The sequence below is a fragment of the Rattus norvegicus genome, chromosome 8 (assembly GCF_036323735.1).
Source record: "Rattus norvegicus strain BN/NHsdMcwi chromosome 8, GRCr8, whole genome shotgun sequence".
Lineage (NCBI taxonomy): Eukaryota > Metazoa > Chordata > Mammalia > Rodentia > Muridae > Rattus > Rattus norvegicus.
The window spans coordinates 75388898-75408548 of record NC_086026.1 but is presented as its reverse complement, the minus strand read 5'-3'; the positions used below and the strand labels follow the sequence as shown (position 1 = coordinate 75408548).

The 19651-nt window shown below is 38.8% G+C and overlaps 1 protein-coding gene across 17 annotated transcripts in view; it reads right to left on the bottom strand.

Moving 5' to 3' along the window:
- Nucleotides 1-19651, bottom strand: part of Csnk1g1 (casein kinase 1, gamma 1) — a 137589-nt gene that overhangs the window by 63791 nt on the left and 54147 nt on the right. For 15 of the 17 annotated variants that reach the window (XM_017595886.3, XM_008766332.4, XM_017595891.3 and 12 more), the window contains 2 exons: nt 8742-8782; nt 1505-1574 (listed from right to left, as the gene is read on the bottom strand). In XM_017595886.3, coding sequence (XP_017451375.1) covers nt 1505-1574; nt 8742-8782 — 111 coding nt within the window. Of the gene's footprint in view, nt 1-1504; nt 1575-8741; nt 8783-18670; nt 18738-19651 lie in introns of all 17 variants that reach the window. The other 2 variants (XM_039082078.2, XM_039082079.2) reach the window with 2 other exon arrangements.

Below are 19651 nucleotides of genomic sequence, written 5' to 3'. Positions count from 1 at the left end.
AATTATTTGATGTGTATAAATGTGTTTTTCATAACTAGGCTAAGACAGTTATCACTCTGAAAAATTTGAAACTCACAACACCGTGAGCCAGCTGTTACAGTTCCCAACTGTATTCCTAGTACTTGGGAGGCTAAGGCAGAAGAACCACTGTGAGTTCCAGTCCAGAACTCTACACAGTAAAGTTCAAAGCCAGTTGTGGTGACAATGTAAAATCCTACCTCAACCAAGGCAAATCAAATTAGACCAAACCAATATTAGCAAACTAGGGAGAACATCCAATGCAGGAACTGATGATCAGGGGGTGCACACCTAGAATCCCAGCACTTAGGAGCATCAGGAATCTTGGCTAGCTTGGGCTATAAACAACAAACATGGCCTCAGTGTCCTTTGAGACTGTGTAAGAGGTTCAAAAGATAGTCGATTTTAAAAAATGATATCAAATTTAATAATTTTTAAATCATAATTATGATGGTTACATGTTGTAATGTTATTAGAAAATAATATAAAAATGTCAGAAAAGAAGCAAGGACAGGAAGAAAGAGTGCTAAGTCAGGGAGAAGGGCTAATAATAATCATGTTTGGCATGTAGAGATCTAATTTTCTCATATGGACAAAACCAACAGAGTAATTAGAAAGATCCAGAAGCCCCCAATGATAATTAAAGTACTTTTGTAAACTCACTTCTTTTTTCAATATATATGGTCTACCTATATATAGAAATAAATATGTATAGCTACTTATTTATAAACAAATAAACAAACAAACCAACAAGATTCCATCAATTCTATTCTCAGGCTAGAAAAACCAATCTCAAGTTATTCACATACCCTGAGAATTTAGTTTTCAGGTGCAATCTTTAAAAAATTAACTTTATTTTTATATGTATGGATATTTTGCCTGCACATATGTCTGTGCACTATGTGTGTGCCTGGTGCCTGAGAAAGCAGAAGAGGATGAGGGATCCCCTAGAACTGGAGTTACAGATGGTTGTGAGCCACCAAGTGGGTATGGGAAATCAAAACTGGGGAGGGCCTCTGGAAAAGCAGCTGGGGCTCTTAACTGCTGAGCTATCTCTCCAGCCCATGAATGGCTCTTGTAAATGAAGAAAACAATTAATAAAACCAAAGTGCTATATTTTAGAATTTATCTCAATCAAAGCACTAAAGCATAGCATACAAGTGACCCATCCTTCCCCCGACCCCCACCACATATATAAAGTCAGGAAAGAGACAAATCCCAAATCCCCATAGCATGTGGTGTTTTAAGCAGGTTTCAACCCATAGCATTTAAGGGTTGACCTGTGGCAGGGTCACACGCTAACAGTCCCCTCAATTAAAGCTCCAGGAACCAGTGAGCAAACAGCCTTTGGTTGGCCATGTTTACAACCTATCCAATAAACAGGGAAGATAAATGGTCTAGTAAAGGAGGCAAACCAGACAAAGTGACTTTAGGGTATCCAACTAAGTTCTATATTAAATAAAGGGAGAAAAATAAAGGGACTTACCTGCACTGCCGAGCTGTTTATAAAACCTGTACTCTAAATGAAGTTGTGGAGCACGTGATTTTATTGGTTCCTGAAATCCAAGGGGGAAAAAAAAACTGTGATCAGATTTCAATAAACAAGCTTTTTTCCCAGCCTTAGATTTTCACCATGAAGAGAGCAAAGATCCTTTAATGTTTCTCAGAGAATCTCCACATGACAGTCTGTTCTTACCACAGTTGTTTGTGGAAATGCAGCTAAAGAAGATGAACTAGATTATATGCAACACCTCTCTCAGTCATGCAGGCAAACTCTCCATGAGCCATCACTTGGCATGAAAGACTCATAAATAAAAGGTGCTCTCTCAGTCTACCTTCTTTTCCTCTGTGCCAATAAATCAATGTGTATTTAGGCAGGATAACTTCAAAATCTCAATCCTCCAGCTAGGATTACAGTTGTGCACTATTGTGCCTGGTTTAGACATCAAAACACAGTGGATATTTCTTGCTTGTGCTATTATGAACTCTGGGTGGTAAGCAGTTTGAAAAATTAGCACATGCTTAAACACATGTTCAATTACACAAAAATTAAGAAGAAAGAAAAAGTAATCTGAGGATCTATTATCTCAGATAGCCATTATTAAAGCTTTGGTAAATTTGGGGGGGGGGGGAATGTAATTTTTTTTGAGTCTATGTACTTTGAATTCTCTATGGAGTCCAGGCTGGCCTCATCAAACTTGCAAATCTGTCTAAGTGTCTCAGGTGCTAGGATCAGAGGTGTGTACCACAATGCCTGGCTCCAAGCACTTATCTGTATCTATTATACAGATCATTTTATAAGAAGGAGATCTGATTATATTTGCTGTTTACTATGTGTGTGAAGTATTGACAGTTCTACTGGTTGGAATACACTCTTGAGTATGGACATATTTATTGTTCTGAGCTTTCAACATTATGAACAATGTTACAAACATTCATATGTGTATTTTTGCTTAATTTTGCAAGAATTAAAGACTGTAAATGCAACATAAATGAGTAACTTTGATTAATATAGTGTTCACTTTTTTATTTGTTTAAGTCAAGGTCTTTCTATGCAGTCCTGGCTGTCCTTGAACTCACAGAGATCCACCTGCCTCTGCCTTAGTGATGAGATTATGACATACACCACCATACCTGCTTTTATGTGTTTAATTTTCAGTAACTGTAATTACCTTTCTTATTTAGGAAGGAGGTTTTTAAGGTTTTATTAATATGTATTAATTGGATAAAATAATAGATTATGCCATATTCATATATACATATGGAACCTCTCTCTCTCTCTCTCTCTCTCTCTCTCTCTCTCTCTCACACACACACACACACACACACACACACACACAAACTAACTGTTAACCAACCAAAACTAGTCATCAAGCCAAGCATGTTTATAATCTTTATAATGTTAGTATTTAAGATGATGAGGAAGGAGGGTCTTGGTTTGAGGAAATGGTTGACTACATAAAGGGCAGCCTAGGCTACAGAACAAGAGCCTTACTAAAAAACAAAACTAAAACAACCACCACAACCCAATCTTCTTCTTCTTTTTTTTTTTTAAGATTTATTTATTTGTAAGTACACTGTAGCTGTCTGTAGACACACCAGAAGAGAGCATCAGATCCCATTACAGATGGCTGTGAGCCACCATGTGGTTGCTGGGAATTGAACCCAGGACCTCTGGAAGAGCAGTCAGTGTTCTTAACCACTAAGCCATCTTTCCAGCTCCACAACCAAAACTTCTTGAACTCAACTAGGATGCCTACTATCAAAGCTGAAAGACAGGGCTGATGAATCATTACTATGGGAAAACTAGCCTTTATTTAAAATGCTGCAGCTGCTAGCACTTCCACTTTCACAGCTCTTGGGAATTGGAATCAGGAAGATCAGGAGTTCAAGGTTATCCCTGGCTACATACTAAGTTTGAAACAAGCTTAAACTACTTCAGAGATCATCTCAAAAAACAAACAAACAAACAAACAAACAAACAAACAAACAGAATGGTGCAATGGAAAATGTTATAGTCAATCATTTCTACTTTTTGGTATAGATTATAAGCTTGTGCCACCACAATTGGTTTTCTGTGGTACAGGGGAATCAGGACTTCATGCATGTTAGATAAGCATTCTACCAACTGAGCTACATCCCAGATCCTCAAACATTTATCATACTTTTGCAAAGTGCTAAAACTGCAAAAGTAGTATCAACATCTAAAAACCTATCTTCTATTTCAAAATATACAAAAAATTGTTATCTAACAAAAAAATCTATATTTTCTTAGGACATAGAATCTATAAATCACAGAACTCTGAAGTTTCTTCCAAATTACCTAATTCATTCATCTTTTCTTTTAAGAAAAGTTTAAGCTAAGTTTGGATATTGAGTATTTTATACTCTCAAGGAATTCCACTCAAGAACTCACAGCACTCAACAGTAACTGGCTTTGACCTTTGTGCTTCCTGAGGTCATCAAAGCTAAGAGAAAAGCACATAATACTGATAACATGATAGTTGCTTTCCTGCATGCTTCAGACAGAAGGACCATTCTTCATTTGGTGGCAGGTCATCTACTTTATCACCAATAAAGTAACTAGTTACAGAATGTGTCTAATAGCAAAATCACCAGCAATAATTTCATGAAAAACAGAGAGCAAGAGACGAGTGCAGAGCGGAAGAGCACTGCCTGCCTCCAGAGCTGAGCTTGAGAGAAAAGAAAAACACAAGGGGCGGCTTCACACCGGAGGATCTTTACTTGAATGTCAAGCTAGAAACCTTAACAGAAAATACTCAACATAATCTTTGATAACTTGGTTAATAAAGAAAATAAATGACAACTAATCTTCACAGAATCCCAGTGTTGAGAGCATGCTTCTACCTCACACGTATTTACACAAGGTATATATTTTGTTTTGTTTTGTTTTGTTTTGTTAATCACAGGACGTGCACGGCTGAAGCCTACTCAAGCAAATATGGCTTCAGGACCTAATCTGGAAGCATTAAGAATATAAAGCCCTGGGGTTGGGGATTTAGCTCAGTGGTAGAGCGCTTGCCTAGCAAGCGCAAGGCCCTGGGTTTGGTCCCCAGCTCCGAAAAGAAGAAAAGAAAGAAAGAAAGAAAGAAAGAAAGAAAGAAAGAAAGAAAGAAAGAAAGAAAGAAAGAAGGAAGGAAAGAAAGAATATAAAGCCCTCCAAACATACAAACAGCCTTAAAGAAAAGTAGCAAGATGAGCAACAGATGAGCTTTTATCTTACTTCTAACCCTTTCTAGGTCTAATGAATAAAAGGAAAAACTCAGCCTACTGAATGTATGTATATGTATGCACTCATATACCTTTTTTTGAGACAGGATCTTGTGTAGCTTAGGCTAGCCTTGAACTTGGTAAGCAGCTGAGGATGACCTTCATTTCCAGATTTTCATCTTGAGTACTGGGACTGCAGCCATGAGACAGACACCCATTTTTGTTTGTTTTAAAGAATTATTTACTTATTTTATGTATGTGAGTACATCATAGCTGTCTTCAGACACACCAGAAGAGGGCATCAGATCCCATTAAAGATGGTTGTGAGCCACCATGTGGTTGCTGGGATTTGAACTCAGGACTTCTAGAAGATCAGCTAGTGCTCTTAACCGCTGAGTCATCTCTCTAGCCTCTTGTTTTGTTTTTTGATAATATCTCATTCTATAACCCAGGCTGACCTAGAACTTTTTTATGATACTTCTGCTTCACCTCCCAAGTGAAATCACAGATGGGAGTCACCGTGCCTGGTTATTTTGTATATGCTTTAAGATCTACCTCCTTTTGACTCATGTGTTTGCATGTCTGTGTTGCCCATGAAGGGCAGAAGAAGAAGCTGGATCCCACACAACTGAAGGTCAAGGAAGCTGTGAACAACCTGATGTGGGTGCTCGGAACAGCAAGTGCTTTTTATACTGTTCAGATACTTCTCTAGCTCCTACATTGCATATTTTTAAACAGTCTTCAATTATCTCTTCTTTCCTTCTCCTTCATTATTATGTGTGTATAAGGGAGGGGTCCAAGAGCCATAGTGTGTGGGGGGTAGGGGGGTGGGAGGTGAATGAGGGGGGGTGGGGAGGGAGTCAGGGAGGGAAGACAACTTTGGGGAGTTACTGTTGGACGACATCCTTGCACAATTATACAGGTTCAGGGTATTGAACTCAGGTTGTCTAGACTGCACGGCAAGAACATTTACTTTCTGAGCTGTCCCACTGGCCCTATTTTGTGAACCCTTAAAAGTTCTTAAAAACTTAAAGGGCAAGAGCCACAATGAAAATCTAAACAAAGTAGAATTTCATCGGCAGTATCAGACTTGTGGTGGTAGCACATATTCTGGAGGCAGAGGCAGGCAGATCTCTTAGTTCAAGGTCAACCTAACCTATAGACTGAGCTCCAGGACAGCCAGGATTCCACAGAGAAACATGTTTTTTAAAAACAACAACAACAACAACAACAACAACAACAACAACAACAACAACAGTAGTACAACATTTCTTGCAATTCTGTGGCAGATGTGACTGCCTGTGAACAGAGAGCTGGCCATCTGCAGAATCATGGCCTGCCTGAAATCCTAGACCAATGACAGATGGGGCTGTCTTATAGGATCTTGCTACTTTACAAAAACATTGTTTACAATGAAAGGAGACCAATTACTATTGTTACAGAAAGGGATGAGATGTACAGATGGAACTGTTATACTCTACATGATTTCTCACTTCATACTCTCCTACCTTCTTCAATCTTCCTTTGAATCTAGGACCCCGCTCATGTTAAGTATGCACTCTATCTCTGAGCTATAACCCTAGTCCCTAATTCTACTTTCTTTTTGGTAATACAAAGAAGAATAAAGCTTCATAAAAGGAAATGAAGGGACAGTGAAATGTCTGCCAATGACATTAATAAAATGTTATAGAGACATCTCTATATAGGTCAAAGTGGTATGAACTTGACAGAAAAACTCAAGACAGAATGTCTCAAAAGAAGCCTTGAGAAAAATATAGGGACAATGTCAAGTGTACAGTAGGAACACAGAGTTTTAAAAGGACAAGTTTTTATATTGTTTTCATTTTCTTTGTTGTTGTTGTGGTGGTGGTGGTGGTGTGTGTGTGTGTGTATTGAAACTGGGTCTCACTATACTTACTACATAGCCCAGGTTGGCCTCAAACTTACAACAGCACTGCTTTAGTGCTGGGTTACGGGTGAGTAAGCGCGGACACTCTTGGCTTTGAGTGTTATATTGACTCTTTTTTTCCTGTTAAGCGGCCTCAGATAACTAAAGAGCAGTCTGTGTGAAACAGAAAGTCAAAAGGCAAACGCATTAGAGAACACAGTCCAGAACTCTTCCCCTACAGAAGAACCGGCAGTTGACCCCTCACTCGCCCACCTTAGAAGGCAAGTCCTGTTCTAGTTTCTCCACCAAGAACTGTAGGTTGAAGACAAGCAACGCAAGTGGAGTTGCCTGAATCCCAGTCCTAAAGGTGCTTCTGCACAAGAGTTGTTACACATTTATGGCCACCAGGCTACCCACTGAGAACTGGGCCAGCCAGGGCTACAAAGTGAGATCCTGTCTCAGCAAGAATAAAAAAAAGGGAGGGGGAGGGTCAGGATTTCACTGTGCTCCTCAGGTAGAGTTACATGAAACAGCTCAAAAAAGGAACAGAGTCAGAAGAGTTTCAGAGAAGCCTCTTGTTTTAAATGCCAGTACCTGTTCTCTCCTTAGTAGAGAAACGAACCTGGCAACACCAACTCTTCCAAAAAAGAATCCTAACAACCCCATAAACTGCCAAGCTGAAGACAATAAGAAGACTGCCTAATCAATCAGAACAGGAGAGGATGTTTTGTGGGAATTTTGTTTGTTTCTTGTGAGTCTCAATGCACAGGCTACCCTTTAACTAGTTATACATCTTACAAAGATAGTAAGTTCCTGATCTTTTGCCTTTGCCCTCCAATCCTTGAAGATAAAGAAATGTACCACTTTAACCAGTTTAACAGTTTTTGTTTTGTTTTGTTTTTGAGAAAGGCTCTCACTTTGTAGCCCTGGCTGTACTGCAACTATGAAGACTAGGGAGGCCTCTAACACACAGCGATCTACTTTCTGCCTTAAACCCAAACTTAATATGTACCTGAGGATGACACTGAACTCCTCATTCTTTCAAATGCTGAAATTAAAAGTATGTGCAGAAACCAGGTGTGGTGGCTCAAGCCTTTATTCCTAGCACTCTGTGAGCTCAACGGTAGCCTGATCTACAATGCAAGTTCCAGGGCTGTTATACAAGGAAATCTTTTCTAGAAAAACAAAAACCAACCAACCAACCAAAAACCAAACAAACAAAAAACCATGTGCTGAAAAACATGTGCCAGCTATATCTGTCTAGACAGTTTTTTAAAGTGGTGGTTCTAAACTTGGGTGTCTCAACCCCTTTGGCAATCCTCTAATTCCCAAATTATTTACATTATGATTTATAATGAAAGCAAAATTATAATTAGGAAGTAGCAATAAAAATAATTTTATTGTCGGGGTCACCACAAAATGAGGAATTGTATTAAAGGCTCACATATTAGGAAGGTTGAGAAGCACTTCTTTAAAGCATCAATGGTCAGATTTCTTTTTCTTATTAAATATATTAATAACTTACATTTAAAAAAAATAGGTGTCAAGAGGCTCCAGAGAAATGCTCAGCGCTTTAGAGAGTACTTGTTACTCTTGCAGATAACACAGGTTCAATTCTCAGCATCAACAGCAGAATTCACAACCACCCATTACCTTCAGTTTCAGGGGACAGGAACACCCTCTTCCAGCCTCTATAGAGACCAGACATGCACACATGCATGTGTGCGCGCACATACACACACACAGTCAAAACATCCACCCTCATCAAATAAATCTAAAAACAGTGACAATATTAGGTATCAAGTTGGAACCATGGAACCATGAGAGAGTCCAGAGAATTACTTGCTCTTTCAGCTATTTTTTAATCAATTAACTTTTGACACATCTTGGCTAGTACTTCATTTAGTATACTATTTATACGACATTACATAGTATATACTGATTTATCATCATAACATCCTAATAGAGAGAAAATGGCTATCTGACATCATATGTACAGTAAAAATAGCAGCACTATTGTGAACGCCTACAATAACTTCCTGTAAGGAGACATTAGCAATGAAAACACCAAACACATAGACCATGACACACACATTCTACTCACCAGTTTAATGGCTACATATTCATTGGTGTAGAGATTTTTACCTAAGGGAAAAAGAGAATGTATATATTCAGTGATGTTAGCGTAGAAGGTCATGGGAAAGGTGGATTTTCTAAGTGGGCTCAGCACAGGAAGTCAGAGCTAAGTGAAAGTCTAAACAGAGGTAATGAGGAGCAGCAGGGCTAGGACAGAAAACAGCTGGAGAATCTAAAAATGCAAGCTACATAAGAGACTGTTTTGCTTTGTTTTAAAAAAGGAGAAAACCAACCAAATCTACCCCCTCCTCTCTCCTTTATGCCCTCCACATACTGGAACCTTATTATTTCTCAGTTATTATGGCATTAAGTCAACTGAGAAGAAATGCTACAATTTTAAAGATAGAAATTTAAACTTGAAGGTTGGAGGAAGGAAAACCAGGGATCCAAGGTCATCCTTCGCTACATGTTCCATACATGTTGAGTTTAAGGTCAACCTGGACTACATGAGCTTTTGTCTCAAACCTCCTTCTATCTCTAGAAAAAAATTAAACACAGATCAGGGATGTAGAGAAGGAAACAAGAGATGACTAAAGTGAAGGTGGTAGGCATGTTCAGCAAAGGAATAAACCTGGATACCACTGTGAACAAAAAGGGAAAATAATTACTGTAGGTGACAGAAGAGTCAGGGTGGAAGTCTCAGGAATTCAGTTTTCTCCCTTTGACCTCCCTCCTCCACAAAATTCTCAAAGAGCAAGCAGTATTTTAAGAGCTGAAGACTGGGTAAGATCATTTCAGGAAGAGGAAACTGCAAAAGCAAACGAGCATAAAGCAGAAGACGTCAAAGTGGTCCAGTCATAAAGTTTAGTGCACATCAGGGAAGGATGAAGACTGCCATGGAGTAGGTAAAGCAAGAACTGGAGAAGGTTAGAGCTGTACTAGGGAAACCTTATACCACTCAAAGTTGAAAACAGAAGATTTGGAGGTAGAGTGATCACATAATCAGATCTATAACCAGATCACATAATCAGAACCATTATGTATGAGGCAGCGTAAGAATTAACTAGAAAAGTAGGAAAGCAGAAGTAAGGAATGCATCTGAATGTCTTACTACCCAGCATGGATAAGCTCCATCCATCCAAGACGAGCCACACACAGTTCTCCAATGTAGAGGAGCCCTAGCTCCTCATGCAGCCCAGTGTATGTGACTAAAAACCCAGCCAATAAATTATATAATGTGATGATGCTAAGACAAAAATATGAACAAGTACATAGAAGACTCTGGGAAACAGAGGAAAGTATGTTTGGGTACAAAAATTTCAAGTCAGAAAGTCAAGTAACTGAAGAATAAAGGTTACTTCTTATATTAAAAAAAAAAAATCCGGGCTGGAGAGATGGCTCAGCAGTTAAGAGCACCGACTGCTCTTCCAGAGGTCCTGAGTTCAATTCCCAGCAACCACATGGTTGCTCACAACCATCTGTAAGGAGATCCGATGCCCTCTTCTGGTGTGTCTGAAGACAGCAACAGTGTACTTATATATAATAAAATGAATAAATATTAAAAAAAAAAAAGAGCACGCTGCCATGCCTGGCTTTAAAAAAAAAAAAAATCCAGGTAGGGCATGGTGACACACACCTTTAACCTCTAGGAGTGGGAAGTCAGAGGGCAGGGGGTCTCTGTGAGTTCAAGGCTAGTTTGATATACATCAGCAGTTCCAGACCAAGCAGAGCTATATAGTAAGGCCTTCCCCTATCTCCAAAGAAAGATACCTTTGAATTCTTTGAACACTTGCATTTAAAAAAAAATAAAAGACACCTAATTTTTACAATACTCTGGGCTCATTTTAATATAATTATTTTCCCTTAAAACTACAAGTTAAAAAAACAAGGTTCCTAGAATAACATGTCTTATTTGTTGTGCAATTTAGTACACAGAGGCCCTGATCTATCACAATGCTCTCTGATGTGTACATACTGCAGAGTAAGGCCATCCAAGGCCATCCACAGGCTGCCTCCATTGATCCTTTCTGGTTTCTTATCACTTCTTATGGACCATATTCTCCAATTGTCTGAGTCCAGTCACAGAATATCAAATTCTACATCTACTAGCATGTCACATGATCAGATTGTTTACGGCTATTTCCTGGTGTGTGTGTGTGTGTGTGTGTGTGTGTGTATTCAAGTATGGAGGATAGAATTCAGGGTCTTCTACATGTAGGCATGACCTGTGCTACTACTGAACTACATCCCCATCCCCAGCCTGAAAAAATTTTTTTCCTTACAAAATTTTAAAGGGGTATAGGGTTTCACCTGGATGGTATGGAATTGGCTTTATACAAGATTCAAGAAACTTAAAAACACAAATAAAAACCTAGTTTCTAGAAAATTGTACAGTCATTTTTTTTTTTTTTTAAAGATGGGATCCCTTTACAGTTTGGCCAAGCTATGTAAACCAGGGTAGCTTTGAACTCAGAGATATCCACATGCCTTAGCCTCCTTAGTGCTGGGATTGAACGCAGGTCAATCAATCAATCAATCAATCAATCAATCAATCTATCTATCTATCTACCTACCTACCTACCTACCATCCATCCAGCCATCCGTCCATCTATCCGTCCGTCCATCTACCTACCTACCTACCTACCTGGAAGACAGGGTCTCAAAATGTAGCCCAGGATAGACTTGCACTCATAACAATCTTCCTGCCTCAGCCTCTTAAGACCTGGATGACAGGTATATGTCAGGTATGTTACATATATTTCTTTTTACCTTAGGGAAGCAGTGTTTCCTGAGGACAAAAGTGTGTGTGTGTGTGTGTGTGCACACACGCGCGCGCGCGCGTGCCTCCATCAATAACAAATATAGTACCTGATATATATTAACAGATGTTTGCTAAGATGAACCAAACTGGCTTAGTCCTAGCTGGTGGGTCCAAGTACTAGAAGGTGATTGGATCAGAAGAGGCTGACTTATCAATGGGTTAACTCAGTGGGGGATTCATAATTTGATGGCACTATTGATAGGTGATAAAACTAGCAAATGGGGCCTAAAGAAAGAAAGTTGGTCACCAGGACATAGTTTTCAACGGTCTATCTAGCTCCTGGATTCTCTTCTCTTCTCCCTTCCCTTCCCTCCTCTCCCTCCCTCCTTCCCTCCTCTTCCTCCCTCCTTCCCTCCCTTCCCCCTTTGCCCTCCTCCCCTCCTCTTGGCTTTTTTTTTCTTCCAGACCCAATGAGGTGTACAGCTCTGCTGCACTATAAAATTTAGTCATATGTTCTGCCTTATATCAACCAATAGCAACAAACACAGGAAATTATGGTCTAAAGCATTTGGAACCATCAACTAGATAAACCTCCAGTCTTGTATGCTCTTTATGAGAAACTAATATATGGATAAGTTTTTATTTCATTCTTCTGCTTGCTGAGAATCACCAATAATCTTATGCTAAGAGAAAATCAAGTGATATTTTAAAAGTATTATTTTGGCCCTATATTATAACTAGGGGGGAAAAAAAGACATTTTCATAGAAGAACATTTATTTAAAGAACCACATTTCTAGCATAGAAGAGTTATAAGGATTATGAGATAGAGCATGTGAAAGTCCTTTGGAAACTAAAAAGTACTAAATAAATCTAATTTTCATTATTATTTTAAGTATGAGGTAATAGCCCCTCTAAAAAGAGTAAAACAAATAAAATTTATATCTCAGATATTTTGAAGAGTTTACATTTAATAGGAGATAAGAAAATAAGGGCCAAAGTTATGTCCTTATGCCAAGTGTGGTAGCCCACCCCTTTAATCTAGCACACAAAGAGTAAAGACAACAGGTTCTTGAGTTTAAGGGCTACTTGAGATCCTATATTGAAGGACAAAGAGTGAGGAAGGAGTGGGGGTAGGGGAAGGGGGGAGGAGGGGGGTAGGGAGAAAGGGAGAGAGGGAGAGGGAGAGGTGGGAGAGAGAGAGGAGAGGAATCAGTGTGTGTTCCTTCAGTTCTCTCTAAACTAGAAAGTGATAGATTATGAATTGCTTCTTAGCTTCTAAGTGTTGAAGTAAAGCTCTTTTCTGCAGACATGACAAGACCATCTGCCATCATGAAGAATGACTCTTATGACCTACAGAATACCTTGTCTCCAGTCATCTCAACAGGAAAAGTAAGCAATACAGTGACAGCTACACACATGGCAATAGTAAGAGGGCTGCTAACATTCTCTGGTGGAAGAAAGGTAGAGTGAATATTCTCGAGATTCCAGTCACGACCCCTCTCCTCACTCCCCTCAGCTCTGAGGGAACAGAGTGGGAGAGTACATTAAAGACAGAAGGCTGACTAGGAGTTAAGACTACAGTGATGCAGCTCTCCAGAACTGGGACCTTCAGGCGATGTGGCTAATTTCTATTTATCCATGCTGTTGTAAATAGTCCCAGCAAAATCATTGGCCACCTTTAAAAGAGGTTTCTTGAGCCTCTTGGTGTCCTATTTGGGAGAAAAGATGGTTCCTTATGTCTTCTGAGAGAACATAATAAACTTAAAATTAGGTATGGTGGCTGATATACTGCAAAATGCTAACTGGTTTGTGCTTGCTTACTTTTTCTAAGAATACCAAAACTGAATAAATGTCATTCTCTTATCTAATAGCTATAGAACACTGGAGGTGATAGATAATTGTCCTGGGCCAAGCGCTGTTCAAATCAATTCCTTTGCCAGGGGGCAAAGGCATCATGAACTTGAGCAGGGGCTGGTGAGACATCTCATTCAGTAAAGGTATTGACACCAAGCCTGATGATTTGAGTTAGATTCCTAGAGTCCACTTATTGGAAGGAGACAATGAAAACCTTTGATCTCCACATGTACACAATGGTACATATTACACTCAACAGGCAAAATAAAGTTTATAATTAAAAAATTGTATAAGTCAATAGGAAATTCAGACATTTAGAAATCCAATCATTCAGTCAATATGCTCAGTGAATATACTGTACTCAGAAATTTTGCACTGGAAGAATTTAATGACAAAGATTGTGGGTCAAAATTCTATCTATTTAAAATTAATAACTACTTCAACTAAAAATATGTATCAAATGTTTCAATAACTGTGAGAAAAGGAAAGCAGTTTAATGAACTGAAAATCTATCCATGAGCTGGCATGATACTCAAAGCTTTAGTATTCATTGCATAAAATCCACAGGCTCAACTTTTTGTAATGGCAGAAAAACTGCAGTATTTACACGTTTTGGAGCACTTTTATCTAAGCTCAGTTTTTCAATGAAGCAGCCTGGATATGACACTGACATCAAAACATCTGAAGGAAGACTTCCTGTTTCAGTAAGCTACCTACCAGCTACATTTACTGAAAGCTTCAATCAGACACAGCAATTTTCAAAGAACCAGTAGCTCTTAGTTAAGAGTCACAATTAAGGAAACATAAAGGGTTTAATCATCCTTCTAGCTGCCCTAAAGTGAAAGCAGTGCATGTATAAATTGCTACCTAAACTTTATTTCTTAAAATCTAGTAAGAAGAGATTGATGCAGAAGCTGGATAGCTCATTAAATAAGAGCAGAACAGCAAGGACCAAAGTTCAGTTCTTAGCATCCATGTTGAGTGGCTTGCAACTACCTCTAACTCCGGTTTAGGATCTTTTCTAGTCTTTACCGGGGGGGGGGGGGGCATGTGTCCATGCGTATGCACGCACACACGCACGCACACACACACACACACACACACACACACACACACACACACACACATTAAAATCTTTAAGGACATGGAAAGGAAGGAGGGAGGGAGGGAAGGAGGAGAAAGGAGGGCGGCTGGGCAGTCAGTCAGGAAGGCAATTAGCAGGAGAAATAAGTAAATACTTCTACATACTTATGAATAGTTACCATTCTTCTTAATGAAGAGGGCAGTTGGTCCACTGCTCCCTCCAGCCCCAGCCAGCGAGTGTCTCTTTATTTGTTCAGGATGATTAAGGGAAAGATTGGTATTACAATGTTAAACATTTCTCAAATAATGATTAGTTGATGGTAAGGATAATTTATATGCCAATTTTTCAATTTTTCAAATTTCAAATTTTCAAAAACTTGCTTTTCAGGGCTGGAGATGGCTCAGCAGTTAAGAGCACTGCTCTTCCAGAGGTCCTGAGTTCAATCCCCAGCAACCACAACCATCTATAATTTGATCTGATGCCCTCTTCTGGCACAAAGGTATATAAGCAGATAGAGCGCTCATAAAATAAATCTAAAATTTTTGCTTATCAATAATAGCACTGGGCTGGAAAGATGGTTTGGCAGTAACACCAACAGGATGGCTTACAGCCATCCATAATGCTGGTTCCAGGGAAATTCAATGCCTTCTTTTGCAGGCACTAGGCACACTCATTCAGGCCAAACACTCATACATATAAAACCAAACCAAAACACTAACAAAAAAAACCAAAAAACAAAAAACCAAGTATTACATGTTTGTTTTTGGAAATACTGGGGATTGAACCCAGAGCCTCACTGATGCTGACCTACAGCTAGTCTTTGTCTTAGGTTCTGAGATAGTGTCTCATAGACCCCAAACTGGCTCTGAATTCATTATGCTGTCAAAGATGGATGGGCTGGTCTTCTGTCTCTACCTCCCAAGTGCTGAGATTACAGGCTGTGCCTACAAAATCTAGCTTATATGTACACTCTGCCAACTGAGATAAATCTTCACTTTAAATTATATCATAAAACCTATATTGTAGCTTCAGCATTACCCACCTTAGGTGGTGTTATGTATCATGTTTATTATTAATACAACAGAAAATGCTATTTCCCCCACACTTTTGTTTCATTAGTAGGGCATAAAGTGAATCCATTAAAATATTTGTCAATATTTTACTTGTTTAGAAACATGCTCTCATTTAGTAGCTAAGGGTCCTCTAAGACTTGCTATGTATCCCAGATTGGAATGGAACTGTGCATCCTAATGGATCAGCTTCCCAAGTGGCATGATGACAGGTATATGCCAGTATACTCGGTTTTCACAGATTTATTTTTAAACATCTTAGCACATTCATTTTACTGTGATTGATGCACTGGGGGATGAACCCAGGGGCTCACACATGATAGGCAATCAATCATTCTATAACCCAGCAACATATCTAAGCCCCAACGCATTCTTTAAAGAAAAACAATTTTTAAGAAAGATAGTTTATAACACTTAGTAAGAATAGACATTATTTTGAGAAATTTTTATTTCAGACATATATTTTTTATATGTATGTGGTTATAATATTTTTCATGTAACTAATGGTCAGAAAGTTATCTATAAAAAACTGATTGAAAGGGGTTGGGGATTTAGCTCAGTGGTAGAGCGCTTGCCTAGCAAACGCAAGGCCCTGGGTTCGGTCCCCAGCTCCGAAAAAAAAAGAAAAAGAAAAAAAAACTGATTGAAAATCAGTTTCAATTACTTCATTTTGAGATTAAAAAGTTTAGAATAGGGATTAGTCTAGTTTGTAAGACTTTCCTAAAGAATGAAACACTCAAAAAAAAAAAAAAAAAAAAAAAAAAAAGGCTGGCAACAGGGGCAGGTGGATCTCAGTTGGAGATCGGCCTGGTCTACATAGCAAGTTCAAGGACAGCTAGGGCTACACAAAGAAAACTTGCTAAACAACAACAACAACAACAGCAACAACAATAACAACAAAAACAACAACAACAACAACCACCACCAAACAAATATGAATAAAAAGCTCAGGGGTGCTGGGATTACAGGTGTGTGCAATCATGCCCATGTTGGGGCCTCAAAACTTGGGCCCTGAGTATGCAAGGCAAGCACTCTACAAATTAAGTTACAACCCCAGCTCCTGCTCGTTCATTTAACCAGATAAATAATACAAAAATGTGTTTATCCATGCCAGTGATTCTCAACTTCTTTAATGCTGCAGCTCTTTAATACAGTTCTCATGTTGTGGTGATATTCGATCATAAAATTATTTTTTGTTGCTACTTTATAACTATAAATTTGTTAGTTATGAATCATAATGTAAATATATTTTGGAGACAGAGACTTGCCAAAGGGGTTGTGACGCACAGGTTGAGATCCACTGGTCTATGCTATGATATAATTAACTCTGTCCCTGCAAAGTCTATGTACTGGAAGTTTGGTTATTTGTGGAGATCAAAGGAGCTTTGAAGTGGGGCTTGCGATACTAGATTATTGAGGGCATATTCTTGGAAAGTAGTGTACATGAGCACCTGAAGTTCTCATACAAGGATGGTTACATATAATTCCTACCTCCTTCAACTCTAGCAAATGCCATATGCAGGGCAGCCAGGGGTTGAGGCATCAAGCCTATACTAATGCTCTTTGGCCCCTGAAACTGTGAGCTAAAAGAAAGTCTTTCTTTTTTGCTTTTCCCTTCCCCTTTCCCTCCATAAATACCTTATGTCAGGTATTTTGTCATATCTTAAGGAACTACCAGACTTATCTTCAAAAGTGGCTGTGCCATTTTACTTTCCCAATATAATCTCTATCTAGTCTTTCCAGCAAACACTAATTCTTTCCAGAGTTGGTAGATTTGAAGAAGTAGTTTTCATCTGTATTTCCTCAATGACTAAAGAAGTTGAACACTTTTCATGTGCTTATCTTCCTTTACCTCTGAATTAAAGTATATTCAAATCCCCTGTTCAATCAAAAGTAAGAAATTTACTTTTAATTATGTGTATGTATGTGTGCACACAGACATGCTTGCACTAGAGGCACTGAAGCCTTTGGATCTGGAGTTACAGGAGGCTGTGAGCAACCTAAAATGAATACAGTAAACTAAACCTAGGTCCGCAGAGAAGTATGTGTTCTTAAGTGCTGCACAGTCTCTCCAGCCACACTTAGCTTTGCTAATTTTTAATCTGGTTTGTCTTCTTCTCCCTTTTTTTTTTTTGAAGATTTGTTTATTTGTTTATTTAATGTGTGAGTGCTGTATCTGCATGTACACCTGCTTGCTAGAAGAGAGCATCAGATCCCATTACAGATGGTTGGGAGCCACCATGTAGTTGCTTGGAATTGAACTCAGGACCTCTGGAAGAGCAGCCAGTGCTCTTAACCACTGAGCCATCTCTCCAGTCCCCTGGGTTGTCTTCTAATTTATTGTTGAGTTTAAAAAGAGTTCTTGGGTTGGGGATTTAGCTCAGTGGTAGAGTGCTTGCCTAGGAAGCGCAAGGCCCTGGGTTCGGGCCCTAGCTCCGAGAAAAAAAAAAAAAACCTAAAAAGAGTTCTTTATATGTTTTTTAAAAATCCCTTAAATGGATATTCCATTTGCCAGTATTTCATTCCATTCTCCTCCTTCTCCTTCTTCTCCCTCTTCCTCTAGTGATGATGATGATACATATAATGGTATTAATAATAATAATTAATAATCGTGGTAGTGGTGGTGGTGATGATGATGACGATGACGATGATGACGTATATCATGGTGTTGTGTGGAGGTCAGAAAATACCTTTCAGGAATTGGTTCTCTTCTTCCACCATGGCTCTCAAGCAACAATACTTTTTACCAACCAAGCCATAATGCTCTTTGCTTTCTTGATGATTCTTTTAAGTAACACAAAAAGTTTTTATTTGTTGCGAGGCATGGCAACACTTGGAACTCAGAGAGCTACCTGCTTCTGCCTACTGAGTGATGGAATTAAAAGTGTACACCGTTTTATGCCTAGCTTTATCTTTAGGTAGTCTAAGAGTTTAAATTCTGGCTTTGCATTTAGTCCTTTAATCAACTGTGTTAATTTTTCTATATAAGAATTCATGTTTAGGCTTTGAATATGGCTATTTCATTTTTTCCCTACTACTTGTCGAAAAATATTTCATTAAATAATATGTCTTCAAAACACTCCCAATGACTATCAAGGGATATGGATATATTAATCTTAGTTTCTTTTCCTGTTGTTATGATAAAATCTCTTGACAAAAGTAATTTAAGGGAGAATTGTTTATTTACCTCACAGTTCCAGGTTACAATCCATCACAGAGGGAAATGACAGCAGCAAGAAGCTAGTTACTTGCATCTGCAGTCAAGAAAAAACAAGTCTTCAAGACTGTGTGGAGAGTAAGGCACTTGCCAATGCAATCTGAGTTAATCCCTGGATCCTACATGATGGAAAGAGAAACTACTCTGACCAATGAAGACACACAGGAGAGGAAAAAACAAACAAACAAACAAACAAACAAACAGAAAGAAATAAAAGAAGTGCACGTATACTAGTTTCTAGCTCACTTTCTCCACTCTTAAAACAATCCAGGATCCCTTGCTTAGAGGATGAAGACATTCACCAATAGGAAATCTTCTTACCTCAACTAATATTATCGAGAGAGTCCCCTACAGACACTACCAGAAGCTCATATCTTAAGTGATTCTAACTTCTGTCAAACTGACAATTTAATACCAACCATCACAATTGATACTCTCTTTCCTAAACCTTCAAATCTACCCTATCTAATGAAACAATATTAATTACTTAATTACAAATTAATTAATATACAAATAAAAGCCTATAGAAATAATCTTTGATAACATGGTTGTGGTAGTGGTGGAGGTGGCAGGAGTGGCTCCCACCTTTAATCACAGCACTCTAGAAGCAGAGGCAGGCAAATCTCTGTAAATAGGACACTGGCTTGATCTACAGAGAGATTTCTAGGACAGCTAGGTCTTCACAAAGAGAAATCCTGTCTTAAAGCAATAGGGTCTCAGGGTCTATCTTTTTAAACATACATAGATGAGTATTTTCCTCATGTTTATGTACCACATGCATGTCTGATACTCTTGAAGGGCTGAAGAGGGTATCAGATCCGCTGAAACTGGAGTTATGGATGGTTGTAAGCCATTATATGGGTGCTAGGAATCAAACCCAGGTTCTCTGCAATAACAGTATGTGTTTTTAACTGCTGAACCATTTCTCCAGTCCTCAACAATGTGGTCTAA